General features: G+C 54.9%; 8 protein-coding genes and 1 non-coding gene across 9 annotated transcripts; 8 read left to right on the top strand and 1 right to left on the bottom strand.

Annotated features, from left to right (window-relative positions):
- Nucleotides 1-169: 169 nt before the first annotated feature.
- Nucleotides 170-241, top strand: L226DRAFT_t99. Its single transcript has one exon. It is a non-coding gene; the product is annotated as a tRNA-Ala (tRNA).
- Nucleotides 242-443: 202 nt separating this feature from the next.
- L226DRAFT_545258 (uncharacterized protein) lies at nt 444-3,431 on the bottom strand (the record flags this gene model as incomplete). Its single annotated transcript, XM_067682335.1, has 5 exons — nt 444-564; nt 623-1,405; nt 1,456-1,635; nt 1,689-1,908; nt 3,053-3,431. The coding sequence occupies 5 exons, from the start codon at nt 3,429-3,431 to the stop codon at nt 444-446; spliced, it is 1,683 nt and encodes a 560-aa protein (XP_067536715.1).
- Nucleotides 3,432-3,949: 518 nt separating this feature from the next.
- On the top strand, nt 3,950-6,184 carry L226DRAFT_461459 (glycosyltransferase family 69 protein; the record flags this gene model as incomplete). The annotated part of the gene is made up of 5 exons (XM_067675650.1): nt 3,950-4,051; nt 4,578-5,342; nt 5,396-5,725; nt 5,800-5,986; nt 6,048-6,184. 5 exons carry the CDS (start codon nt 3,950-3,952, stop codon nt 6,182-6,184), a joined length of 1,521 nt encoding a protein of 506 aa, XP_067536714.1.
- Nucleotides 6,185-6,662: 478 nt separating this feature from the next.
- On the top strand, nt 6,663-9,323 carry L226DRAFT_398022 (cytochrome P450). Its single transcript, XM_067674544.1, has 10 exons — nt 6,663-7,251; nt 7,313-7,442; nt 7,501-7,689; nt 7,750-8,014; nt 8,076-8,202; nt 8,255-8,268; nt 8,321-8,592; nt 8,649-8,777; nt 8,830-8,973; nt 9,024-9,323. Exons 1-10 carry the CDS (start codon nt 7,056-7,058, stop codon nt 9,133-9,135), a joined length of 1,578 nt encoding a protein of 525 aa, XP_067536713.1. The 5' UTR covers nt 6,663-7,055; the 3' UTR covers nt 9,136-9,323.
- Nucleotides 9,324-9,643: 320 nt separating this feature from the next.
- On the top strand, nt 9,644-11,935 carry L226DRAFT_506986 (cytochrome P450; the record flags this gene model as incomplete). The annotated part of the gene is made up of 10 exons (XM_067678107.1): nt 9,644-9,866; nt 9,919-10,048; nt 10,107-10,295; nt 10,362-10,626; nt 10,692-10,815; nt 10,879-10,892; nt 10,942-11,213; nt 11,276-11,404; nt 11,474-11,617; nt 11,684-11,935. 10 exons carry the CDS (start codon nt 9,644-9,646, stop codon nt 11,796-11,798), a joined length of 1,605 nt encoding a protein of 534 aa, XP_067536712.1. The 3' UTR covers nt 11,799-11,935.
- A 1,183-nt stretch (nt 11,936-13,118) lies between these two features.
- On the top strand, nt 13,119-15,291 carry L226DRAFT_534190 (cytochrome P450). The gene is made up of 10 exons (XM_067680613.1): nt 13,119-13,345; nt 13,399-13,528; nt 13,585-13,773; nt 13,830-14,091; nt 14,150-14,273; nt 14,335-14,348; nt 14,409-14,680; nt 14,734-14,862; nt 14,925-15,068; nt 15,128-15,291. The coding sequence occupies exons 1-10, from the start codon at nt 13,129-13,131 to the stop codon at nt 15,210-15,212; spliced, it is 1,566 nt and encodes a 521-aa protein (XP_067536711.1). The 5' UTR covers nt 13,119-13,128; the 3' UTR covers nt 15,213-15,291.
- A 1,069-nt stretch (nt 15,292-16,360) lies between these two features.
- Nucleotides 16,361-18,422, top strand: L226DRAFT_522518 (cytochrome P450; the record flags this gene model as incomplete). The annotated part of the gene is made up of 10 exons (XM_067678765.1): nt 16,361-16,416; nt 16,485-16,565; nt 16,589-16,756; nt 16,823-17,011; nt 17,066-17,330; nt 17,399-17,528; nt 17,589-17,602; nt 17,674-17,927; nt 17,982-18,113; nt 18,167-18,422. The coding sequence occupies 10 exons, from the start codon at nt 16,361-16,363 to the stop codon at nt 18,420-18,422; spliced, it is 1,545 nt and encodes a 514-aa protein (XP_067536710.1).
- Nucleotides 18,423-20,266: 1,844 nt separating this feature from the next.
- On the top strand, nt 20,267-21,309 carry L226DRAFT_397867 (uncharacterized protein). Its single transcript, XM_067674542.1, has 3 exons — nt 20,267-20,395; nt 20,444-21,174; nt 21,230-21,309. Exons 1-2 carry the CDS (start codon nt 20,383-20,385, stop codon nt 21,064-21,066), a joined length of 636 nt encoding a protein of 211 aa, XP_067536709.1. The 5' UTR covers nt 20,267-20,382; the 3' UTR covers nt 21,067-21,174; nt 21,230-21,309.
- Nucleotides 21,066-23,969, top strand: L226DRAFT_552517 (cytochrome P450). The gene is made up of 13 exons (XM_067682871.1): nt 21,066-21,174; nt 21,230-21,413; nt 21,481-21,783; nt 21,837-21,966; nt 22,019-22,207; nt 22,272-22,536; nt 22,591-22,723; nt 22,791-22,804; nt 22,865-23,136; nt 23,196-23,324; nt 23,388-23,531; nt 23,613-23,717; nt 23,778-23,969. Exons 3-12 carry the CDS (start codon nt 21,564-21,566, stop codon nt 23,713-23,715), a joined length of 1,599 nt encoding a protein of 532 aa, XP_067536708.1. The 5' UTR covers nt 21,066-21,174; nt 21,230-21,413; nt 21,481-21,563; the 3' UTR covers nt 23,716-23,717; nt 23,778-23,969.
- The last annotated feature ends 2,561 nt before the right edge of the window (nt 23,970-26,530 follow it).

Genomic DNA, 26,530 nt, shown 5'->3' with positions numbered 1-26,530 from the left:
GTATGGTTTAGCAAAGTATCTGGAAGTTTAATTCTTTCCTCCGAATTACTTACCATTTCTCGCACGCGGAAAGGATACGTTCTTTGCAGTGGCATGGGTCGTTCTTGCGGAGCGCTCTAAGTGTTGAATCACTTACATAGGAGATAGTCAGGCTCGGCGCAAGGGCCACGGGCATTTGGCGCAGTGGTAGCGCGCACGCTTCGCATGCGTGAGGTCCAGGGTTCAATCCCCTGAATGTCCATTGGGCGTCATTTGAGGATTTTTTCCCCTGCTCCCCGACTATATGGTATTACTGCATAACTCTTACTAGCGTTATGCGATTGCATCGCTGCACCCTCGACAAGCAAATCTCTCGGTATTATCAAAAGTCTATGTATAGCCTAAAGACCGTCCACGTACTTACACGTCACGTAACACAGAACACATTCCTGCACCCATCGCCCTCACGTCGCGAAGATGCCAATGATCTTGAACGGCGGCACGTTCCGGTCGTCCTCCTCACCTAGTAGCTGACACTCGACGTAGTGCGTCCCCCGTGCGACACGGCGGTCAATCATTTGCAACCTGCAAGCCGCACTCATCAGCATCCCAAAGTCAGACGAACGGGCGGAGATGCACTCACGTTGGTGTCGGCTCCCCGACCTGTCCAGCGTTCTCGATCACGACCGCACCAGGGTAGTTGTCGTCCACCCAACACTCCACAGCGCTCCCCATCCCAACCTCCGACTCCGGCTCCTTCACGTAGTACACCGCGACGTCGCCCGCGCCCGCCTGAATGTTCACCCGGAGCTTGCTCGTCGGCAGGCTCGAGTAGAAGTAGTGCGCGTGCGAGGACAGCTCCGCGCTACCTGGCGGCGGGTGGTACGCCGCCCAACCGGACCCAGCGAACATCGACAGCGGCAGCGGGTTCACGAGGTCGTTCGCAGACACGCAGTACGGCGCGACCTCCTCGAAGGGGGCCTCCTCGAGGTCCGCCGGGCGGGAGTTGATGAGCACAGGGGGCACGCGCAGGCGCGGGTCTTGGCTGACGGTGCGTCCGGACGACTCCCCGCTCGCAACGCCAGCAGGGAGGGCGCCGGCAGCAGCACGGTTCATCTGCTCGTCCTCCGGCGAGGCGGCGCCAGCAGCACCCTTGCGCTGGGCGACGCCGCCGAAGAGACCCCGGGCGTCCGTGGGGTGCTTCGCCTGGCCGTCGGGGTAGACAGGGGCCGCAGGCGAGGGGAGAGCCTCCGCCGAGTGGCCCATGATCGCCGCCCAGGTCAAGCATACCTGTGTCTGGAAGTACGACGTGAGCACGTCGGCGATGACCTCGTGCCCTGCGGCGTTCGCGAGGATGGGGTCCGCGAAGTACTTCTCGATCGAGTGCGGGTCCGCGATGTACTTGGGGTACAGGATCGGCTTGATGCTGCGCGGGAGTCAGTGCAAAGCTCGCAGTCTCGAGCTGCGCAGACATACCTAACGTGGGGGATGTCGTAGAAGTGCGCGACGAGACTGTGCCAGTGGTCGGCGCCTGCGAAACCTTTTGACTGCGCGACCTGAGGGCTGAAGTGGCCGAGGATGAGCACAGCTGGCGCGTCCGGCCGGATCAAGATGGAGCGGATGAGCAGCTCAAACTCCTCCATGGACGCATCGGAGCTAAGACGACAGCGTCAGCTTTGGCACACGCGCTCGACAGGAATAGCACGCACTTTGCGTCGTCGACATCCAACTCAACAATGACCATGTCGGTGATGTCGGGAATGTGGTGGGCGTTGCAGAAGCCAAAGTAGGATGCGCTCGTGCGACGCATGGCGCCGTTCGTGAGTTCAGTCGCTGGATGCGGGAATACGCCGTTCCACCAGTTGAAGAAGCGTGCAGGCCAGCAGCTTGGTGATAGCGGGTCATCGCCGGCACCATGGCATGCGGATACTGAGAACACATGGCGTCAGCAACACAGAACTCGATCGACAGGAAAGGCAGAAGACGAAGGGAAACGAAAGGAGCGTATACCAAGGTGTGCTGCCTCCACGGACTTCTGCGGATTCTGAAGGCGATTCTGGGAGGCGATTCTGGTGACGCAGAAACGCGTTTCTGGGTCCCGATATTCTGACCTGAGGGCCATACGCTTGATCAGCGAACACTTCCCCGGTTACCCGGGAGGCGTTGCTGACGAGGTGGTAGGATGAATTTGGGATTCTGTGGAGATTCTCGGTCTCAGAAACGCCCGGAAACGCCCTCAGAATCCCGTAGGATCCCTAAGCTTTGACCACCCCTATTGACATTTTTGTATCCTCGGGTAGACCTCATACTCCACACCCTTTGGATGGCCGTTATGTCCTGCTCTCACACGTGGGTCACGGTGGATCCTCTCGAGAATAGTCACCAGAACAAATTCGATGCCAATACCGCAACCACTCGCGGAACAAGACACCGTACTGTCCTTGCTTCTCGCGTGCGAGCAGCCTCTCGTTGAACGAAAACGGGAAGCCAACGTGTCCGTAGCGTAATAATCATGAAAATGGGGATAGACAGATGCCTAAAACCGTCCAGTGACCGCGACCAGCATAACGTCACCCAGGGACAGATGACCTATAACACGACGCCAATCCTTGCAGTCAAGGTTAAGTTCTTGGACCCTGAGAGATATGCGCATGTCACTGACGTATGAGTCGCTCATCATGAGCTAAATAGAGGTCGTCGGGGAGCAGAAGCGCAAACATTAGCGCGACCAGAACATTGCAGTGTCGTCACTCTACGTTGCGATGATAGGGCCGTTCTGCAGACCATTTGATAACGAGGAAGTGTCGCGACACGTACGAGATGGACGTAGGGCGTTCGAAGGCTTGCCTTCAGAATGTCAAGAAGCCAGGCACACGCCCATAGGAAGCAGTAGGGCGGACTTATAAGGGAGGACTTTGCGCACTAACCCCTAGACTCTCAAGATGCAACGTGAACCAGGGACGGCCGGCGCATCGAGGTATTCAATGACACGGTCATGACCAGTCCACACGCGCCGCCGCGGACATGGAGGGGAACAGAAACCGGAAACGAAAAGTCGAGACGAGATGCTCACCAGAGCCGCCAATTACACTGATTGTAACGGGGAGGCCGCTGAGGGCCTTGTTGATGACGCGCTGGACGCGTGCACCGCTGCCCAGGTGGAAGCGGGTGGTAGAGAGGATGAAGGGGTCGTACTTGTGTGCTAGCTCATCTCCTGGGCCGAGAGCTGGGCAGAAGGGGAAAGGATTGGCGTCCTCGGTAAGGTTCAGGTAGTTCTTCGGCTTGAGGTCGGTGTGGAGGAGCCTGTGTCGGGGGTTGACAGACTCTGAGGGAAGTACGGAGCGGGTGAAGAGGATGAGGGCGACGAAGGCAAGGAGGATGAGCCATATGCGATTTGTGACCCCGAGACTCTTCTGTTGAAGGCGAGAGGCCTTCTCCGGGTCGGCGGGCATGTGGGCGGGGGTGGAGGGGATGGAGATGTGGGCAAGGCCCTTGCCAGCGCGGCGCTGCATCCGCGGCGGACGTCGTCGAGCTCGACGGTGTGTACGGTCGTGAGACGTGAAAAGAGTGGCAGTAAAAGCGAGCGGGCGAGGAGGAAGACGAGAACCCGCCCCGGTGGCATACAGTATGCGCGTCTGTATGCGCGCCTCGCCTCGCGCGCCCTGCGAAATAGCAAGTTTGTTGTAACCCTCTTCTCCTGTCCGCGCCCACCCTCGCCCAGATACCCCTCAATTCCTAGGCTACACCTCCGTAATACTTTCTGGGTTGCCGTTCCTCGCGCGCGGAGGCAGCGCTGTTCATCCACCAGCGACACGCTCGGGAACACCGGAGCTAACGCGTCTGAATTCGCTCAGAAGGGGAACCATACCCGTCCACCGTACGTGTCCATTCTGCGGTCTTCCTCCGCCCTCTTGTCGCCATGGTCTACTATACATTTAACCGTGCTCTCAGGATACATCTCCTCCCCACCATGCAGCCACGGGGCAAGCACCCGCTCCAGAGGATCCCCACATGGGTAGCGCTCTCCGTCGGGATTATCATTGGCCTCTTCGTCTCCAAGATGTTTTCTGCGGTGAGTTCCCAGTTTTTTGATACATATACGTCAAGATTCGCCTTTCTCCTTCCAATTCAAGAGGCTATGTCTGGATGATATGTGCTTCGAGGCCTGCTCTGGACGGCTTCACGTCACTGGGTAACCTCCCCCAGTGCCCTTCCCAACACTCCTCCCGCTCGGCAGCACTGCGTCCAGGGCCTCCAGACTGGCTTCATGGAGCCTTTGCTAGCCCCTTGGTCTGGCCACAGACTGTTTCCGAAGACACCCGCCCTCTGCGTTCCTGGACCAGCCACAGGGGACTGGCGCTGCTGGCTTTGATTGAGGAGAATGGAGCGTAAACTCTTCACGCGCTCGTTGGGGTCTGCTCCTTCCGGCTGTGTCTTAGCAGCTAGTGATGTTGGCGGAAGGAGGGTTGGCTGACAGACTTAATGAAATGCGCGTGAAGGGCGGGGGTCGCCCAAGGGGTTTGTGTTCTTGAGCCGTGGCTTGTAACAGTCCAGCAATGACATGCGGAGGGTCGACATACTGACCAAACCATGAACAGGAGCACAGGTCAACATGGCGAGGCGGCCACGCACCAGTACTTCCTTCCTCCCGCACGCCGACACGACAGCCCATCACTCTCCCTACTCTCCAGCAACGAAGACGAGTATTGGAACTCCTCACCCACCTCTCCCCGCACTATACGAAAGAATGCACGCGACCAGCACAACCCATGTACAAAGAGCAAGCTGCCGACCGATATTCTCCCCTCGTTGGCCACCAGTCCCCATCCACATCGTCATGGCTGGATGCACTCGGACTCGGTAGCAACGTTGACGGCGACTACGTACCGTCATCGCGCCGGTTTGGGCCCGACAACCACAAGTACTTCTTCGCGATCAACCTTTACAACTCGTTCGACGTCATCCCTGACCTGTTCGCGACACTCTTCCGCGTGGCTGCCATCCTCGGGTACCACAACGTCTATGTGTCCATCTACGAGAACGGCTCGACGGACCAGACGAAGGCACTCTTGCGCATCTTCGACGCGCTCACGCGCAGCGTCGGTATGCGCGTGACGATCCGCACGTCCATGCGCACGCGCGGTGCGTTCAACCACCGTATCGAGTATCTCGCGGAGGTGCGCAATGCGGCGTTCGTACCCCTTCACGAGTTGCGCGATGCGGAGAACGAGTACTTTGACACGATCATCTTCATGAACGACATCTTACCGTGCGTAGACGACCTTCTGGAGCTCATCTGGCAGAGCCGGAGGAACAATGCGGGCATCACCTGCGCGGCGGACTACATGTACCACGAAGAGCTCGTATGTCTTTTTTCCTCTCGTGTTTCCCCCCATATGCTGAGCGGCCACCACAGGGCTCGCCCGTCTTTTACGACAACTGGGTAGCGCGCGATATCAATGGCACCGCGCTCGAGAACGCGCCCTTCGAGTCGATCTTCGCGCACGGTCCGTCGCAGGAGCGTTTCCTGCAGCACCTCCCTATCCAAGTACAATCATGCTGGAACGGCATCGCCATCCTCGACCCGGCTCCCTTCTACTCGCCACCGCACGTACGCTTCCGCATGGCGCGCATCACCGAGAGCGAGTGCTCCGCTTCCGAGTGCTCGCTCATCTGCAACGACTACTGGGAGGCGGGCTATGGACGGATTCTGATGGTGCCGAGAGTCAAGTTAGCTTATGACCACGTACGTGTGATCCCCTGTTGCTTGTTGGTGCAAGAAAAGGCTCAGACTGATTATATGCGGTGTGCGCGAATTAGCGCGTGTTCGACATCATCCATCCGGCGAGAAGGAACTTGACCGCCATCCGAGGGTACGTCCGCTTGGGCGGGCTGCCCGACAACCCCCGCACGGACCCGCAGGACCGCGCGTGGTTTGGGCCGCACGACCGGCTGTTCACGGAAGAGGAGAGCGAAGCGATCCACTTCCAGCCCGGGCCTGAGTATGGTAAGTCTCCCATCTTCACCTCCCTCCGCTGCCCAACGAGTCTTGCTCACAACGCGCACAGTATGGTGCTGGGGATGGGATGGGGCTGGTGACTTGGATGGGCCGGACGTGGACCCGATTTGGGAGAGGATGTCGAACAAGTCGACGAGGCCGGACGCGGTGAAGGTCAGGCATGACCGTAGTCTGATGTACGTCTGAGCATTCTTGAGAGGTGATATCATGGATTCTGTGTCTGCCGGAGGATGCCTGCGGTTCTGGAGGTGCCGGCGTCAGGCGTATGTGGTGGTGGTGTGGACACTGTAGAGCAGAGCAGAGAGAGACGGCTGCCTCCTAGAACGCACTTTGTACATACATTGCATGCATCGCATCGTTATCATTAATTTGCTGTCGTAGTCTACACTCGTCTTCGGGTTCTGCAAGTATCTTGCGTACTAGTCTCCTTCTGCGACTAGTGTCGGTACCTGTGGCGCTTAAGGCGCCTCCTTGCGAAAGGGGGACAGCATCTTCGGTTTCTCCCCGTAACCTCCACAATCGTACCCTCAGAATCATGGGTCCCCGAGGAGAGGTGAGTGTTCCGACCATGTTCGACGTTGCACACCCGTACTGAACTACAGGATAGTTACGGGTCCGAGACGGCGCATATATACAGCACGGGAGGGCTTCCAAGTTCGCACACCGTGACTCTGGACTAGTGCTGACGCAGCGGCATGATCAGCTATGCACCATGGGACACGTCATAAAACCATGAACAACATGTTCAGTTTTCGACGTATCCATCTTCGTGCAAACTTTGGCACACCGTGCTCGGACCGAGCTTGGAACGTGAGCGTCTCTAGGCCCTGGAGAGCGACATGGCATTGGCATTGGACGATGGTGCTCGGACCGAGAGTACTGTGGCACGCCCTGCCCTGGTGCTGATAGGTCCTGGACTGTTGCAGCTTCTCCATTCAGGTCACGGTCGGATATAGGACGGCATGCTGATCTCCTTGTCGGGTACCCTCCTCTCACACCATGGTGAAGTATAAAGGCACCCTTCCCGGACGACGCCTTGGATTACCCCATTTCCGCCATGAGCCTCGTTGACTTGCTTTTTCTGCTGCTTCTTGGCATTCTGGCATACGTGTGGTCTGCCGTGAGGTGGAGAAGACGGAGCCGAGGCCTATCGTTCCCTCCGGGTCCAACGGGTCTCCCAGTTCTTGGCAACATGTTCGACATACCTATTCACAAGCCGTGGTACGCTTACAGGGACCTCTGTTCCAAATACGGTACGTGGCATATCAACACTCAAGTGCATTCCCAGAGATAACGACTCTGTACGCTCTGCAGGAGACATACTGCACTTTCGTATCTTCGGACAGTCTATCGTAGTTCTTGGGAGCGCAGATATCATCCGGGAGTCTCTCAACACAGGATCAACAAACACTGCCAGCCGGAAGCAGACGATCATGCTTGAGCTGTGAGTACTAGTCTTCTGGCGATATGCAGGAGATGCTGATGGATGACCGCTCGAGTAGCACGGGCGAGAGTCTGAACTTCGGCTTCATGCCCTACGGGCGCTGGTGGAGTCGTCACCGGCGTGCTTTCTGGCAGCACTTTGACCGGGACGCGACCATCGCATCTGGGCCGATACAACGCGATATGACGCATAAATTCTTGGAGAGGCTCCTCAAGGATCCGTCGAACCTCAAGGAGCATATGCGTTTGTAAGTCCCATTAGTACTAGACTCTTCGACCGGTTCTTCGCTGACAGCTGTACGCTGAAGCGCGTTCGGGAGATCGGTACTGAAGCTCGCATATGGTATTGACGTGTCGGCGGAGAAAGACGAGTACCTCGCGGTCATGGACGAGACCCTGGAAGGCGCCTCCGAAGGGCTCGTGCCAAGGAAGTTCCTGGTGGAGTACCTTCCTTTCCTGCGCTATATTCAGACCTGGTTTCCTGGTGCTCGACCGCAGAGGCTGTTTGCGAAGTGGCAGCAGGCGGCGGAGAAGCTCAAGGACATGCCATACGACTGCGTACGGAAGTGTATGGTACGCGCTGAGCTCCCGGATCTTGTCAGACGTACACTGATAATGAACTCGATGGCTCTAGGAATCGGGGACCGAGGCACCACAGTGCATCATGAGCGATCTCATTGCTGGATTACCGCATCCGAGGGAGCCATCATATCACGAGGAAGAGGATATCGTGAAGAATGTATGTGCTACCGCATTTTTAGGTGAGTACTGCATGCATTCTAGAGTTTGTCACTGATCCGAAGAGTTTCGCAGCTGGCTCTGACACCGTAGGTTGGTCGCAAATCATCTCGACACTCGGCTGAAGAGGCGGCTCTGCAGATGGTTTCGACCCTGCTTGGCGCATTCGTTGCGCTATCGTTGTACCCTGACGTACAGAAGAAGGCGCAAGCTGAGCTGGACGCAGTCGTTGGTCCCGACCGGCTTCCGGACTACAGCGACCAAGATTCCCTCGTCTACATCGGTGCTATCGTTAGGGAAGCGCTGCGGTGGCATATCGTAGATCCGTTAGGACTGCCCCACTGTACGATAGATGACGACGAGCTCTACGGGTACTTTATACCTGCTGGCACTGTTCTGCTTCCCAACATGTGGTGCGTTTGGGACCTATATCATTCTTTGCTGGACGACTAAATCATTTGCCTCACAGGGCGATCATGCACGATCCGGAGACATACCCAGATACAGAGGCATTTCGGCCTGAGCGTTACATCCGTGACGGCAAGATCGGCCCTACAATCCGCGACCCGCTCTCGCTCGTGTTTGGGTTCGGAAGAAGGTGCGTGCAATATACACGATAAGGTTATATGCCAACCGGTGAATGGACGCAGGATATGCCCTGGACGCTATTTCGCACTAGCTGGGCTCTTCGTTAACATCGCGTCCGTCCTGCATGTGTTCTATATCGGGCCTCCGGTTGACGGAGGAGGCCGGCCAGTTGAGGTGACCCCTGGGATGACAGACGGGGCGATGTCGTAAGTCATGTCAGCTTCAACTCGGACTGCCTGATTCAACCCTTCGTCAGGTACCCTGAGGATGCCCGATGCACCATCAAGCCTCGTTCGCCTAAAGCTGAGGCACTCATCCTCGACAGCGCGAGGTGTGCGTGGCTACGCACTGTTGCCAATAACAATTGAGATTGCGTGGAACATCCATATGTGCCTAACGGGGAACCAAGTTGCTGGAGGACAGACTGCTGGCTGAGCACTTGAGTTTGCTCTACCCCGTCACAGAGCTACTACTATAGAGACTGTGCACCGTGAAGTCGAATGCGGTCTATCACGGGGGCATCCAGTACTGTCGCCGGGAGGTCCTCGGGTCGAAGCGTGTACTAGGTTACAGGGATTTCCGCTCTTGCCCCATAACCGTTTACTTTGAATCTATCAGGTGAGAGCTCGCCTGTCTTGATCGGCTTGGCCTTGCGTCTTATGACGCTACCTGTCAACAGCTCCGGGTAATTCAAGCTGCAGGTAAGTCAACGCAACCTCAATAGTCAATCCCATTCTCATCTGCTGTCTTCAGGGTGCCAGCTGTGGCACGTTCGTGCGAGCGGGACCACTCAAGGGAGGGGAAAGTTTTCAGTCCTGTGCTTGACGTAGTATATATTACGGGCGTCGCCCCAGCTCTTAGCCAGTACCGGCTACAATGTCCTCCATCATAACTGTCGACATTGGATCCGTCTCACCTCTTGCATGGCTCATCGTCCTGGTGGTTCTGATTTACATACACTCCACCATTAATTGGCAAACACGATCGCACGGGAGGCAATTTCCCCCTGGACCCCGCCGCTGGCCAGTTGTAGGTAACGCGTTCAATGTCCCGCGTTTCAAACCATGGATCGGATATCGCAACCTTTGCCAGCTTTATGGTCTGTAGGCTGATTATTTCGTATTTATACGTCGATCTAACCACACCTGCAGGCGACATCGTGTTCGTAAAGTCATTAGGACAGTCAACACTCGTTTTGGGGAGCCCCGAAGTCATCAATGAGTATCTCGACAAGAGGTCATCTATTACTTCAGACAGGCAACAGACCCCCCTCATCGAGCTGTTCGTGAGCATTTCCTGCTACACGTCTCCCTTAAACCAACCATGTCATCCTTGCCAGTACCGGTTGTGACTTTAATTTTGGCCTTTTCCCATATGGTCAGCGCTGGCGGCATCATCGGCGCATGTTCTGGCAGTACTTCACCTCGAAGGCCGTCACGCGGTACCAAGGCGTGCAGCAGGCCATGGCGTACAAGTTCCTCCTCCGACTATTGAAGGATCCTGCAGCTTTTAAAGAACACATACGCCAGTTAGTACCAGCTATGTCTATGTACGTTCGGCGCAACCCGAACGTGAACTTACCGTTCTATTGCAGTGACTTCTCTTCTGTCATGCTCAAGATCATCTATGACATTGAGACTGCAGACAAGGGCGACCCCTATATTTCCAACGTCGATGCTGCTCTTGAGGCGGTCTCTCAGGGCCTTGTACAGGGCAAGTTCCTCGCAGAGTGGGTCCCTGCGATATTGAATCTACCTTCCTGGTGTCCTGGGGCTGGGTCGAAGAAGCTCTTCGCGAGATGGCGTACCGCTAGTATGACCCTGAAGGACATGCCTTTCGCGCACGTACAGAACACGGAGGTAAGCAGGAACAATACGCTGCACTTACGGCGTGAAGAAACTCACACGGCCCTTCGATGCAACAGTCATCCGGAAACCATTCGGTAGTCAGAGACCTCTTGGCGTCACTCGAGTATGCTGGTGTCTCTGGCTCGGAGCTCAAGGATGAGGAAGAGACTATCAAGAACGTTGGTGCCGTCGCTCTCGAAGGTTAGTAACACACACCATACTTTCCGTAAGCCCTATAAACACTAACCGCCGCATACAATCCAGGGGGAGCTGACACGGTAAGCTGCTCGTCTCTCTCGCGGCGTCAGTAATGCTAAATCATGCTAGACCTTCTCCATCCTCCAAGCGGTTTTCGTTGCCATGTCACTCTATCCCGAGGTGTTGAAAAAGGCCCAAACTGAGCTCGACTCAGTTGTCGGACCGACGCGTCTCCCTGACTTTAGTGATGAACCTAGACTCGTATATGTGAACGCCATCATCAAGGAGGCGCTGCGGTGGCATAACGTCATTCCTTTGTGCGTTCCGCACTGCTCGCTCGAGGATGACGAATTCCATGGATTCTTCATACCGAAGGGTACTGTGATCCTACCTAACATCTGGTGAGCACACCCGGTGCCTCGTCAGTATATCACGCAGAATTGACCCTACGATTCTGGTGCAGGGCTTGTATGCACGATACTCAGACATACGAGAAGCCTGAGGAGTTCCGCCCGGAACGGTTCATACGCGATGGCAAGCTCGACGCGTCCGTGCTCGATCCTGTCAAGTTCGTATTTGGGTTTGGACGAAGGCACGCACGCACATGGTTATTTCGCCATTGCTAAGTCGCTAATCCCCGTCGACTTGTTGCATTTGACAGGATCTGTCCGGGGCGACACTTCGCCCTGGCGTCACTGTTCATCAATGTCGCCTCATTGCTACACACTTTTGACATCACTCTACCGCTCGACGAGAACGGGCGGCCTGTCAAGGTCGTTCCTGGCATGACGGATGGACTGCTGTCGTGCGTGTTGAACTCTATACATTGCGTCGTGATATCGCTGATGTGCACGGTATATTCTTTACGCAGGTATCCCGAGGACGTCCGCTGCACAGTCAGGCCTCGCTCTCCTTGGGCGGAATCGCTTATACTGAGGCGTGTTGGAGGCTCGGATCCTTATGAGAACAAGCAAACGCGCCGCTGAACATGTTCTCATCATCGTGATAGGTCCAAGCCACGTCTCCAAGATCCTGCGACTTGTGGATAGCCCGTTGATAAGACGAGTTTATGCACCATGCTATGTATCCTGTAGATGCTTCAGGCTCGCCGAAGTTGAGCGTTACGACTGAGCTACATATGGAGTTCCTGTCTCTCAAGCTGGGTGACCTCGGATTTCCCGTGTAGAAGAAATGCCATAAGATAATGTTCCGTACTACAAACTTGTTGCAGTGGCTGGGGGAGTCACGTGATGCCACGCGTCGGCAGTCGTTCCGAATCCGATTCTCTCTCGAGTTGGCGACCCTAGCAATGACATGCTCTGTCACCCTTGCTCTCTCTCGGTTTTCGAGCTTTCAAAGATTTAACCTCAATCACACACATCTCATGGTTTCGTCATATGCTATCATACTCTAAAGTCAGGCCGTCCGTCCCCTCTGTGCCCGTCCAATCATCTGCCTATGGGAGACAAGCCGTCTACAGACTCTGACCATGTTCGGTATCCACCTCGTTGGTATGTCGTATCCGCCGACAATTCGGAATTTTTCAGAGGTTGATCTCAGTTCAGGTGATGTGCTGCCCGCCCGACCGACATGTCTCGACTCTCCGTGCGGTGTCCGTTTCGAATCTCGCATGCTACTAGGAGAGATGCGCCCCGTATGTATGGGCGATTAGAGGGAGGACATTGGCGACAAGTAAGACGGCGTACGGCCGAGTTGTCAGCCTGAGTACGGCGGCAGGAGCGAAGACAAGTCCATAGGAATGCTTGCATGACGCTTGTCCGGTACGTACACTTGAAGTGCGATGAACGAGCGGGCATTCAAGCGAATACAGTAGTCCATCCAATCGAGCTCGCACCTGCTTTACTGGGGCCATTCAACGTGTTAGCAACCATAGACTATATCCCCTGTCAGGCCTTCAGCCTGCTACTGTATGTTGTTGCATTTGGTCGCCCACGTGGCCAGCTTACTGAGCGAGCGAAGGTTCGTCCTGCCACCTAATTGCCACTTCTTATACTCACGCTGCCATCAGGTCAGCATAAGCGTCAACTCTAACTGCAGAATAAAGCAGACAATTGGGAGCCTCTCGAACGTGGTTGTCTTCAAGCGCAGTGGTCCTCGGGAAGGTCTCTCCTAGGGGCGCCGTACGTAGTCATTGTGCAACCATTGTGGTCCCTGTCGTTCCCACTGGAGATGTGTGCTCGTGCGGGTTAGCCCTTACTGATAAGGTTTGATGTACGGCATAGTCTCCACTCGACGCAGGATATAATACAGTCACCTCCACCGACAGCTCCGTGCTTTATCCGTCTTAGTGGTCTCATGAACTCGATGAGTGATACCGACTCCCTCTCACCTCTTGCATGGATCTTCGTCTTGACAGTTGCTCTCTACCTACGCTCTTTCTTTGCGTGGCGGATGCGCTCGGGCGGGGTCCCCCTACCTCCTGGTCCGAAGGCCTGGCCATTCATTGGAAATCTACCTCAAGTTCCCCGGTCTAAACCATGGATCGGATATCGTGACCTGTGCTCTGTCTACGGTACGCGCGACGTCGATGTGTTGTTCGATCCTTCTGTCTAATCGTCTCCGCAGGAGACATCGTATATGTAAGATTGCTCAGTCAACCAATAGTCGTGCTGGGAAACCCCGAAGTCATCAGCGAGTGCCTCGACAAGAGTTCTGCGATTACGTCTGATCGGCCGCAGTCTCCTCTCATTAGACTGTAAGTCAGTGGTCCTTTATTGAGACCTCTCTTCGAGCTCATGACCAGATCCATAGCATCGGTTGCGGCCAAAACTTTGGACTGCTCCCTTACGGTCGACTCTGGCGCCATCACAGAAGCCTGTTCTCGCAGTACTTTTCTTCGGGAGTCATCTGGAAGTATCAAGATGTACAGCGTGCGGCTGCACACAAGTTTCTCGCCCGATTGCTGAAGTCTCCAGCTCGATTCAAAGAGCATATACGGCAGTTAGTACCGCACATCTCTCACGCACTGATGGGCTCAAGTCTGACTCGTTCAACAGCAATTTCTCTTCCGCCCTGCTCAAGATAGTCTACGACATAGACGCTGCAGACGAGGACGATCCGTACATCGCTCAAATCGATGTGGCGTTGGAGGGCATCGCTCAGGGGCTTGTGCCAGGCAAATACCTTGTCGAGCTTGTTCCCGCACTGTCCTATGTACCGTCTTGGTTCCCTGGGACTGGATGGCAGAAGCTCTTCTCAAAGTGGCGGGCGGCTCAAGAGGGCCTAAGGCGCGCGCTATTTGCACACGTCAAGGAGGAGGTGAGCAGGAGCAACCCGCACTGTAAGCAGGCACTAATCCCGTGCTTCAATGCGATAGCCCACCGCCGGCTGTTCGGTAGTGTCAGAGCTCCTGGAGTCCATGGAACGTACTGGTTTCGCTGGATCGACACGTAAGGAAGAGGAAGAAGTCATCCAGAGCTTGGGCTCCGTTACTTTCGAAGGTGAATACACTCTACTTGTTCTCGTACAGCCGTACAGTACATTGACCGCCGTCACTCGCAGCGGGAGCTGACACGGTAAGTTCCCCTCATCTCCTACGAACAGCCTCATGACGCTGATTGCAAGAGCTTCGCTAGACCTTATCCACCTTCCAGGCGGTCTTTGTCGCCATGACCCTCTATCCCGAGGTCCTGAAGAAGGCGCAAGCAGAGCTTGACTCTGTTGTTGGATTGACACGTCTTCCAGACTTCAGCGACCAACCGGCACTAGTATACGTGAACGCGATCATCAAGGAAGCTTTGCGGTGGCACAATGTCGTGCCGCTGTGCATCCCGCATAGCTTGAGCGAGGATGACGAGTTCCACGGGTATTTCATGCCCAAGGGCACTGTGATTTTGCCAAACATTTGGTGAGTCGCCGAAGGACCTCGTGCGTACCCCTGATGTAACTGACACTCTATAGGGCTTGCATGCGGGATCCCGAGGCGTATGGGGACCCTGATGAGTTTCGCCCAGAACAATTCATTCGAAACGGCCAGCTCGACCCGTCCGTGCGCGACCCGGCCAAGTTTGTGTTCGGTTTTGGGAGAAGGCAAGGGCGGCCATTGTTTGTTCGCTGTAGACATCGCTCATTGTCGCTCCGCGCTGCAACAGAATCTGCCCAGGGCGATACATTGCCGAGGCGTCCTTATTCATCAATGTTGCATCCGTCCTACACACGTTCGATATCGCTCCACCCCTTGACGAGCACGGGCGGCCTGTCAAGATTGTCCCTGGGATGACGGATGGGCTTCTATCGTGCGTATCGCTTCCCGCCGTCCTACGGCATCACTGATCACCTGTGGATCCTTGCGCAGCTATCCCCAGGATGTTCGCTGCACAATCAAGCCTCGCTCTCCTTGGGCAGAGGCGTTGATCCGGAGATATGTGGAGGAGTTCTGAATGGGCCAAGCCTACATCGCGCTCTTGACTCTGTACTGATTGTGATATTCACTGAATGGTACGTGTACGTTTCGTGTCCACGGATGCCTATTGTGTGGCATGTGAAGAATAGCCGATTCGCGAACCTGCTCACTCCGTCAACTCATGCTACGGTGGTGAGGGTTCAAGTTAGGCTCCGGGTGCTGTTCTGCGTGCAGCCATGAAAGTCACTATGGAATCTTGCAGTGCATTGGAGTAGCCAAGGTCCACAGACCCTTGTGCACTACTGCGGAGCTCCGTGTGATTGTTCCCACAACGCAATTCACCTCAGCACCCGGAGAACACGTCTGTTTGCCGGTCGCGGATGATGATACTAACCATACAAGTGTACACATCCACACGATCTACCAGCGATTGACAGACATGTGGCGAATCATATGGCATCCGAAGCTCATATGTATTGTAATCTGGCTTCGTTAACTTCGATTGACTTGCTTCTTCCCCCTCCTCAGTTCCTTGACTTTCTACCCGAGCGCCTAGGGTCGTAATGTCCTAGATTCTATCGCTTGCCGCCTTGCTCCACACAACCACAACGTCGGCGAAAGTTTCCGAATCTCTTCTTCATCTTCTACAATTACTTCTTCAGGATTCAATACGACGAAGTAAGCTCAGTATGTTGCTCAGACACAGGCCTTATTCTGACTAATCTGCAGTCGATTGGTGGTGGGCACTGTCGTCAACGAACGGTCCTACGGCGAGGGACAAAAAATGAAGAAGTACGTTTTGGACTTTGCAGGCGAGAAAAGCTCGTCTGAGACAGCAATTTACCATCTTTCTAGGTCGCTGGGGAAGGCTTCTACACTTGCTTTTGGCACGGCCAATCGGAGAGAGTTTAATTCAGCCTGCTGTCGCTCGACTTCCAGCCGCAGTCTAGTGCCACGCCTCGCGATGTCATTCAGATGTCGTGGTGCTCTTCCCCTACACGCCTTTAGAATGACATCGATCACGGCGACTTGGATCCTCATGGACCTCGACTCAATGCTGCTACTCGTTGACTCCGGGTCCCACACTCGGGACACCTGACGTCGTGATATTCACCCACGGATGTACAACACCAGTACAAATAGCACTGGTCGAAGAGTCCCTGCCGATCGTACAACGTACCAACCATGACCCTCTTTGCTCCGTCAACTCCTGTGCTGCTGGTTCTTATCTTGATATTCGTGTACGCGCATCGACTGCGGACCTGGAGATACCGCTCTCGAGGACGACCCTTACCGCCGGGCCCCCCAGGTCTTCCCGTGATAGGGAACATGTTCAATATTCCAAACGTGAAGTAGTGGCTTGGTTTTCAGGAGCTGAGCTTGAAATATGGTGCGTTCGCCACGTTCAGTCAGGGCGCCCTTTGAAGCTCTCATTGTCATTGCGTCTGCAGGGAACATCCTCCACTTCCGGATAATGAGCGACTCGATCGTGGTCCTCGGGAGCGCTAGCGTGATCATGGAATACCTCGACAAGTGTTCTGCAAACACGTCCGATCGGAAGCAGAGCATCCTGATCGAACTGTGAGCGCAATTTATACAGTGAATATGTGCGCGCACCTTCTAACTGAGGCCGCGGATGTTCACCAGCTCGGGATCCGACCTTAATCTAGGATTCATGCCATACGGAAATTGGTGGAGACGCCACAGGCGTGCATTTTGGCAGTACTTTCGCCCACAAGCAGTTATGAACTATCGTCCGGTCCAGAAGACCATGTCCACCAGGTATCTCGGGAAGCTACTGAGAGATCCGTCGCGGTTCAAGAGGTACATGCGATAGTGAGTGCCTCGATCAACACGTAGACCTTGCAGGCGCCCTGATCACACCTCTAGTACCTTTTCGGCGACCCTCATGAAGGTGCTCTATGATATCGAAGTAGCAGACGAAAACGACGAGTATATCATCAAGGTGGAGCAAGCCGTACAGGGCGCTGCAGAAGGTACACTCCCCGGAAGGTTCCTCGTTGAGGTGTTTCCATTCCTTCGACACGTCCCGGAATGGGTTCCCGGCGCCGGATTCCAAGAAAGATTTGCGGCATGGAGAGCAGCAGCTTCAGAACTGAAGAACGCGCCCGTGGCTCGTGTCAAGGATTCGATGGTGAACTGCATCGTACTCGAGGCCCGCAGGGATGTTGATCGCTTATATGCCATTTATTACGCGACTAGGAACGCCAAGAAGGTGCACCCTGTATCGTCAGAGAAATGTTATCCAAGATTGTACGATCTGGCGTCGAAGGACCCACCCTAGTGGAAGAGGAGGAAATCGTCAAGGATGTCGCAGCCGTCGCATTTGAAGGTGAGCAGGAACCTCTCATATTTTGTCAGCGATGGTTTAACCTCAATTTGATGGGCTCAGCTGGTTCTGATACGGTCAGTGTTTTCGTTGATGAACGGCGCGGCGCCGTTCAACCGCATATGAATAGACGCTTTCGACGCTTCAGTCGGTATTCCTCGCCATGGCTCTGTACCCAAACGTCCTCAAGCATGCTCACGATGAGCTCGATACTGTTGTCGGTCCAACCCGGCTTCCAGATTTCAGCGACAAGGACTCACTTCCATACATCAACGCGATTATTCGAGAGGCGTCGCGTTGGCTCCCGGTTATACCTCTTGGCGTGCCCCATTGCACAACGGAGGACGATGAGCTCCACGGCTATTTCATCCCGAAGGGAACGATCTTAATGCCAAATGTTTGGTGGGCGAACAAAGATCCCCCTTTCATTGGGAATTGCGCTCACTCATCTCTCAGGGCTTGCATGCATGATCGCGAGGTGTACCCAGACCCGGAGGTCTTCCGTCCGGAGAGGTTCATTCGGGACGGAAAGTTCGACGTCACCACTGTGCGCGATCCGTTTCAGTTCACATTTGGTTACGGGCGAAGGTGAGTCAGGTCGCGCACCCTCGAGAACAAACCGCTGAAGTTCTCTGTGGAAGAATCTGCCCTGGTCGTTACTTCGCCGAATCTTCTCTGTTCATCAACGTCGCTACCGTCCTTCACGTGTTCGACATAGGCTTACCTGTGGATGAGGCCGGCCTTCCTATCAAGATTGTACCAGACCTGACGGATGGTCTTCTCGCGTGCGTCCTCCCTTCTTCCGGATACTCATTCATATCACAAGCGGCTTACAAGCATGAACGTCTGAAGGTACCCGCAAGACTGCCGATGCACCATCAAGCCTCGCTCGCCTGAGGGTGTACAGCTGATCTTGAAGTCGTTACAAGCAGAACAGATAAAGTGATTATGATCGATATCCTTGCTACTTTCTCATCGCTCAAGTTCTCCGTCTCTCTGTGGCCGTGGTCGTAGTACTTACCGTCACTGGCCGCCGCGCTTGCTGGTGATCAACGTGGTTCATGAAGCTGTCAGCTCTTGATTATAGTTTTACTTATTATTGCTACCATTTTCGATGTCAGTGGAAGCGCGACGATACTATGCTGAGGTTGATTTGGACGACTGAGGAGACAGGAGAAGCCTGCTCCCCGAACACGGTTCCCGTAGCTGTGCGCCAAGCGGCAAGCGCTCAACGTTCAACGCGTAGTTGGCCTCGAACCGTGACCGTGACTGCACCAGGACTACACTGACTAGTACCCCTCGTTTTCTACGGTTTGCTCGAACCATATCACATCTGGTCTGATCTTACTGTTGGGATGACATCGATCTAATCCTCCCTTCAAGACTGGCGCGTCGCGGCCGCCTACTTCGTCCAACTCGAATCCTGAAGGACGCTGCGTCGAGAGATTGCATAGCAATGGCGAACTTGGGCATTGAGCACGTTAAAGAGACTGGTCAACGTGTGAGTATCCATCCCCGTGTCTTGTGAAGCGCAAGATGTCCTCCAGCTCTTCTTGCTCTTTCGTCCGTATGCATATGCATCTCATGTGCCTATCCCCAACTACTTTGCACCAACACGGAATCTTGACCGCAGCTTCACGATCGTACGTATATCATCGAACAAGATAGCATGATGAAAGGGCACGCGATTACAAGTACCACCAATATCCCCAAATTCTTCCACCCATGTGTTGGTGCGTCTTTTTTTCATGATGTACCCTTCCTCTCCGTTCGTGAAGGTTCGTGCAAGCCCCGGCTAGGGTAGCAATGGACCATTGCCTTCGGTGCTATCATGTTTCAGCTAACGAAACTATCAGCCTTGAATACGTTATCTCGAGGCCAAGGTCGCTCGTTCGGCGCGACTGCCTCATCGGCCTAAGCTCCACATAGTGTTGGGTGTTCGGCACCCTACCCTGTCGCGAAGAAAGGACCTAGAACCAAGAACGACCAACCTATGCCGTAGCGGAGGCCTAGCTATACTGGTCAGTTCCACCCGCACCCCCTTTCAAGCCCAAGATGAATTCTTCTAACATCCTCCAATCATCTATAGGTGGTTAAGTTATGGAGCTTCTCCCAGTAGCCCTTCGGAATCATCCGTACCGCAGCGGCTTAGCCGAAGAAGACGTTTGCTGCGTGCTGCTCGAAGGTCGGACTCAGAAGAAGATCAATCGCTTGTGGTGGCCATCCGAGGCTTTCCTCTCACAATGCTAGCCGGTTTGGACTCGGTGAGTACTTCTGAGTGGGGAGGTGATGAAAGTATTGGCTAGAGAGAATTTCGCAGCTCCGGGCGCCGTCCATTGATTCGAAACTCTTGTTCGTAGCCAAGCCAAAGCGAATATAACTGTCAGGGTATAACATTTTCATGACACTGATTCATCCGCATTGGTTCAACGACAAATGCTTCCGTACGAAGGCCGCAGAAGACAATCTCCACAGCCGAATCTGTGCTTCGAAACATTCTCCGTAGCCGGTCATGCTATGAGCCACACCCTTGCAGCATGCATTACGATCGAAGGCCTTTGTCTCCGGACATATTGTATCGAGCTGGGCCTATCGTTGGGGCACGTTGAATCCTTCTGTGCGTGACCCTTCAGGGTGCGTATTCGCACTCGGGAAAAGGCTTGAGAAGGCACTGTCGGAACATGCTTGTCGCTTGCGCATACACACTCACACGAACGTACAGAATCCGTCATTGTGCCGCACTTCTCAGAAGCGGCGCTGTTCATCTCAATCGCTTCCGTTCTGCACGTGTTCGACATCAGGCCTCCGGTCGACGATGACGGTCAGCCTATCAAGATAGTGCTGGCTCGCATGACCGATGGATTGCGCTTGTCAGTACTCCCTGACGTCCAGTGTTGACGCTGACTGAATTCTCTTAGTTACCCCGAAACTGCAATTACCCCGGGTGGGCCGCAGCAAACGCGCTGGTACTGGTGGCGTGCGATGCTACGTTGAGTTCGTTCGTACTAACGTTCGACAGATGTTCGGGTGGCGTGGGTATTCTCACACAGAGAATGTTATCTTGGTTATGCCGATCACCGTACGGCCACGGATTGTCTCCCTGTCGCCGGAATCTACTCATGCGCCCACACCCGGTGGTTTCGGAATCAATACATTCCAACAACGATCTCGGCTCAGCAACTACACTAAGACGTGCGGCTTCGGGTTTGACCAACCCTCGTCAAGGCAGGTAGCCGGTCGACACATGCGAGTCCGATTGGCGGAGTCGGCTGGACGACAAGGTCGAGGTCGAGGTGGACAGGCACTCGGAACTCGTCCTTTGGGCCGACATCCGAGTGCCCTTCCGGGGGGACCCTGTTCGTGGTACTGCGTGACCTGGGCTTCGCTACCGCGCTGCCGGATATTCGTTGACATTCATGATGTAGTGCAGTTCAACCGAGGATATCTCCAACGCGTCGTGGAACTCCAGCCACCGTGGCCAAGACCCGCTGGGTACCTCAGACGAAGCAGCGCCCCACGTCGTTTCATTCTCATGCTATAGTGCGTTACCGAGACGATTTAGGAAACCTGTTCATGGCCGTTGCGCTTCTCGCGCTATGCTTGTATGGGTTAACGGGCAACGTGCCGACGAGAATATTGAGTGCCAGCGGTGAGCATATGCCCCTTACAACCGTTCGCCGCTATTGTAGCCTCATACGTTCTAGCGCAATTTTCACTCTCATTGAGAAGCGTGTCTCAATACAACCGCTCTGCATTGCGCATGGATGGCACAGGAGAATTCTGTCTCTTGTGCCGGAGTTTCAACCACCCTGATGCCAACATGTGCATGTAGGCAGCAGAGCCGAAGTTTTCATGCTAAGGACTGTTGGCCCAAAATATGCGAAAGAGGTACGAACCACCTTCCAGCCTCAATACGGTGAATTGAGTTTCATGGGGACTGAATTTCTTATCTTAGAAGAAGCGGAGAATTTGTGCCCCTGGCCGTGGCGTATATAGGCCAATGACGGTGCCAGCCCTAGCCCAAGTTCACTCGCACTCATGGATCGCAACGACCTCTCTATCTCCTTCAACACCTTAGCCTATGTAGCCCTTGCGCTCGGTCTCTTCGTTTATTTCCATTCCCTCGCGAGCTGGAGAGCACGCTCCCGTGGCCAGCCCCTCCCTCCTGGGCCGCCGTCCCTGCCTCTGGTCGGAAATGTCTTCAACGTCCCCAACAGCCAGCCGCACGTTGGCTATCGCGAGCTCTCCGCCAAGTATGGTGGGTTGTTTGTCTACCCTTCGCAGGCTGTGGTTGATGTCAGATCGCTGCAGGCGATATAATGCACTTCCAGGTCCTTGGCCGGCACATCGTCGTCCTCGGTAGCTCTGACGTGATCTTCGAATACCTCGATAAGCGATCTGCGAACACGTCCGACCGCAAGGTCACCCCTATGCTGGAACTGTAAGCGCGTCGATTAGTCCCGCGTAATTCATATGCTCAAGGGCCATCACAGCGTGGGCGCGGACATTATCTTCGCCTTCTTCTCGTATGGCCAGTGGTGGAGGCGCCACCGGCGGGTGTTCTGGCAGCACTTCAATCCCACTGCCAGCGCTGCATTCAATCCGGTCCAGCGGACGGTGGCCCATCGGTTCCTGTACAAGATCTTGATTAACCCGTCCGAATACGTGAAACATGTCCGATAGTGAGCATTCATTACACCTCTTTTAGTTGAGAAGCATGCTGAATACGCATGTACACCACGACAGCTCGTTCGCTGCATCCATGATGAAGATCATCTACGACAACGACATTGAGGCCGAGATTGAGGAACAGATGATCCGGCTCGACGTGACACAAGAAGGTGTCTCACAAGGCCTCGTTCCCGGGAAATACCTCGTCGACATATTCCCTTTCATCCGGCACCTTCCATCGTACTTCCTCGGCCCAGAGCTCAGAGTCAAGTCTCGTGAATGGCAGGACGCGGCTACCGATCTGAAGAACATTCCCTACAAACGCGTTCTCGATGAGATGGTGCGGATCTGCTTCTCAACACGGAAGGGTCGCTAACAGTCCGGCTCTGTGCAGGCTCAGAACCCGGACATCGAGCATCGCTCGATAATCAGCCAGCTCTTGGCGAGAATCTCTCACTATCGAGGTACGGACTCGTACGCAGAGGAGGAAGACATAGTGAAGAATACGGGCGCAATAGCATTCGAAGGTGCGACATCAATGCCAGTAGACGATGTGTTCAGAATATACTGACACTCTGTCTGGACTCTGCTTAGCTGGTGGCGACACCGTGAGTCATACTACACGGTCGGGCGCATCGCCGCCTACGAAATTGACTCTTGTCTTGTAGATGTACTCGAGTCTACAGACGACGTTCCTCGCGATGTCGCTTAACCCAGAGGTTCTCAAAAAGGCCCAAGCAGAACTTGATGCGGTAGTTGGGCCTAATCGTCTACCCGACTGGGAAGACCAAGCTTCGCTGCCCTACGTTACTGCCATCGTGAAGGAGACGCTGCGTTGGCAGAACGTCCTGCCTCTTTCCGTCCCTCACTGCACGACCGCCGACGATGAGCTCCATGGGTACTTCATACCCGCGGGAACCATCCTCATCGCGAACACCTGGTACGTTCGGATATAGTACTGGCTATCAAGCACTCAGCCATATACTGACTGTCTTGCAGGGCTTGCATGCACGATCCGCAGGTCTATGAGGACCCGGATGTATACCGTCCGGAGCGCTTTCTCAAGGACGGCCAGCTGGACCCCACTGTCCGGGACCCGTTCAACTACGCGTTCGGATACGGCAGAAGGTCAGTCTCACGAATCGACGCTCTCTCCGCGTTACCGACGTTCACTCGCCCGCCTGTCTGCAGAATATGTCCGGGACGCCACTTCGCGGAGGCCTCCCTCTTTATCAACACTGCGTCACTCTTGCACGTCTTCGATATCACCCCGCCGCTTGACGATACCGGAAAGCCCATCAAGATCGAGCCGGCCATGACGGATGGCATCATCTGGTACGTCGAGTGCGCCCTTCGCGTCTGGTGGCAGCCTGTTCATAAGCATCGCGTTCCCCGCTTCGGTACTATTCCTTGCAGTTACCCAGTGGATTCTCGCTGCACGATCAAGCCCCGTTCTGCGCAGGCAGAGGCTCTGATCCTCGGAGCGCGTGCAGATGCGTTTGCTGAGAACGTTCAATGAAGGTATGCGATTCCTTCTGTTGTCGAGATGCGAGCCCCTGTTGATGGCAGTACGTCACGCAGGTACGAATCACATTCAAGGCGGAAGGCGGAATGGACACCCACAGAAAGGGATCGGATGTACGATGTGTATGTATATGCTGGCCTTCAAAGGACTCGTCCCGTTCGTTTTCTCCGAGCTCGCTCGCGACTAGTAACGCTTGGCTGGCGAGTCTATTGTTGGCCTTATCATCAATGTCACTATTTGCCCGGAACCACCGTCTGACGCATGTAGTCATCCGGCTCCAGGTCGTGGTCGAAGTCGAAGTCAAGGCGAGGACTGAGTTTGGTGCCTTATCACGAGCCCTCTACGTTGACGCAAGCCTACTGGACTGCACCTTGTGGAAGAACCTTGCAAGACAGCCCTCCTCAAGCACTCCATGCACAAGTGCACCCGGTGAGAATCCTCTCGACACGGCAGCCCGATGTCCAGTCCCAGATGACCGCTGCGTCATCAGCGCTACTACATGGCCTCAAGACCTGCGATGTTCACTCAGCTCGCGACCGCCGCAGCGACTCGTGTCCTTCCCCTACCTCGCCCTTCTCGCACCTTGTGTTCGCCATGCCGAGCCCGGGGCCCTTACTCCTAATTGCAGGATTTGTGCTGATAGCTTACGTCCGCTCGGTCCTGGACTGGAGGAGACGTTCACAGGGCCGCTCTCTACCCCCTGGCCCTCAGGCACTACCGATTATCGGCAACCTGTACAATGCACCCAATGTCAAGTCCTGGGTGGGTTATCGTGATTTATGTGAGAAATATGGTGAGCACGGTCTAGCTGTTTCTCTACTGTTCCACTGCTGACTTGTGACCTATGCATGCCTTGCAGGCGACATCATGCACCTCAGGTTCTTTGGCGTGCACATCGTCGTCCTCGGAAGTCCCGAAGTCATATTTGAGTACCTTGACAAACGATCCGTGAACACGTCCGACCGAGAGCACACACCGCTCATCGAGCTGTGCGTGGCTTCCTCCAATGCTCAGGCTCATCACGTACGATTCACGTTCAACACCTCCTCAGAACTGGCGCGGAATTGAACTTCGCGTTCATGCCGTACTCGCAGTGGTGGCGGCGGCACCGGCGGGCGTTCTGGCAGTACTTCAACCCAGGCGCGATCGGCCAGTACCAGTCGGTGCAACGCACGACTGTACGCAAGTTCCTACTCAAGCTCTTGCGCGACCCGGATAACCTCGTAGAGCATGTCCGTTAGTACGTGATTTCCATGCAAGGACAGCATCCCCGATAGGCATCGCACTTACTCCTGCTGAAAACAGTACGTTCTCCGCGACCATGGCGAAGCTCTTGTACGACATCGATGACGACGAAGACGTGCACGAATATACGGTTATGGTCGAGCGCGCGCAGGAGGGCGTCGCGCAGGGGCTCCTGCCTGGGAAGCTCCTTGTCGAGTTCTTTCCCTTCCTCCGACACGTGCCCGCGTGGCTCCCCTGCGCGGGGTTCAAGAGGCTGTCGAGGAAGTGGATTGCTGCGGCGATGCACCTGAAGAACGAATCGTTTGCGAAGTTCAAGAAGTCAATGGTGAGCGGAGGTTGTCACGTACTTTCGGTTGGAGGTTGGAAGTTGCCACCCGTGCTGAAACCGGCTGTTCCATCAGGCTGAAGATGGGGCGAAGGCGACAGGAAGGTCGATCGTTGGCCAGATGCTCATTCGATTGTCTCACGAGGACGAAGATGTCAGAGACGTCGACATTGACGAGGAGGAAGACGTGATTAAAAATGTTGGTACGGTTGCCTTCGAAGGTGCGTGTGGGTATCTGAATCCGTACCATCGCATACGCTGAGAGCCCTGCAGCTGGAGCAGACACGGTCAGCGAGCGAATCTCTATCGATATAGTAGGATGTACTGACCCTACAGACCAGACATACTCGACGTTACAGGCCCTCTTCCTTGCCATGTCGCTCAACCCTGAGGTACTGAGGAAGGCGCACGTTGAACTGGACGCTATCGTGGGGCCGAGTCGTCTCCCGGACTTCAGTGATTGCGAGCAGCTAGTGTACGTCAACGCGATCATCAAGGAGGTCATGCGATGGCACACTGTCGTCCCTCTGTCCGTTCCTCACTGCACTACTGAAGATGATGAGTTGCACGGATACTTCATCCCAGCGGGCACCGTCCTTCTGCCTAACACATGGTGCGTCGAGATCATGACTCCTCGATCTCAGGCCTGTTGACGTAGTGACCATCATTGCACATAGGGCATGTATGCACGACCTCGATATATTTGAGGCGCCGGATGAGTTCCGCCCCGAACGCTTTATCCGGGACGGGAAGCTGGACGTCAGTGTGCGAGACCCTGCCAGGTATATATTTGGCTATGGCAGGCGGTAAGTAGATGACCTTGACAATGACATTAGTTATCGTCCTCTCACCATGCTGGTTGACCGCGTCAGGATTTGTCCCGGTCGGCACTTCGCAGAGGAATCCCTCTTCATCAACATCGCCTGCGCTCTGCACGTCTTCGACATCGGACCTCCACTGGACCATACCACTGGCGCACCCATCGCAATTGTCCCGGATGTGACTGACGGCTTGCTATCGTATGTCTTGGTGGAATTTTCATCTCACGGAGATTGTTCTGATGGCGATGACTCGGTATTGTGGCAGATATCCGACCGACTGTCGATGTACCGTCACACCTCGCTCGGCACAGGTCGAAAGCCTGATCATGAATGAGAGGGGTTCTTAAAACCAACATACCTGCTGACGATGCAATCTGAATGAAATTCAGGATCACATAGCTATGTCCTGTCCTCTCAG

This window comes from Lentinus tigrinus (assembly GCF_003813185.1).
Source record: "Lentinus tigrinus ALCF2SS1-7 unplaced genomic scaffold L226scaffold_9, whole genome shotgun sequence".
Classification (NCBI taxonomy): Eukaryota; Fungi; Basidiomycota; class Agaricomycetes; order Polyporales; family Polyporaceae; genus Lentinus; species Lentinus tigrinus.
This window is presented reverse-complemented; position numbering and strand designations above follow the sequence as displayed.

Bases quoted from the DNA above. Each gene is read 5' to 3' on its own strand.
- L226DRAFT_552517 (XM_067682871.1), top strand. From the start codon at position 21,564: ATGGATCGCAACGACCTCTCTATCTCCTTCAACACCTTAGCCTATGTA. The intron at 22,208-22,271 runs GTGAGCATTCAT...ACACCACGACAG, and splicing joins TACGTGAAACATGTCCGATA to CTCGTTCGCTGCATCCATGA. The intron at 23,532-23,612 runs GTACGTCGAGTG...TATTCCTTGCAG, and splicing joins ATGACGGATGGCATCATCTG to TTACCCAGTGGATTCTCGCT.
- L226DRAFT_534190 (XM_067680613.1), top strand. From the start codon at position 13,129: ATGAACTCGATGAGTGATACCGACTCCCTCTCACCTCTTGCATGGATC. The intron at 13,346-13,398 runs GTACGCGCGACG...TCGTCTCCGCAG, and splicing joins TGACCTGTGCTCTGTCTACG to GAGACATCGTATATGTAAGA. The intron at 14,092-14,149 runs GTGAGCAGGAGC...TCAATGCGATAG, and splicing joins TTGCACACGTCAAGGAGGAG to CCCACCGCCGGCTGTTCGGT.
- L226DRAFT_398022 (XM_067674544.1), top strand. From the start codon at position 7,056: ATGAGCCTCGTTGACTTGCTTTTTCTGCTGCTTCTTGGCATTCTGGCA. The intron at 8,015-8,075 runs GTACGCGCTGAG...CGATGGCTCTAG, and splicing joins ACTGCGTACGGAAGTGTATG to GAATCGGGGACCGAGGCACC. The intron at 8,974-9,023 runs GTAAGTCATGTC...ACCCTTCGTCAG, and splicing joins ATGACAGACGGGGCGATGTC to GTACCCTGAGGATGCCCGAT.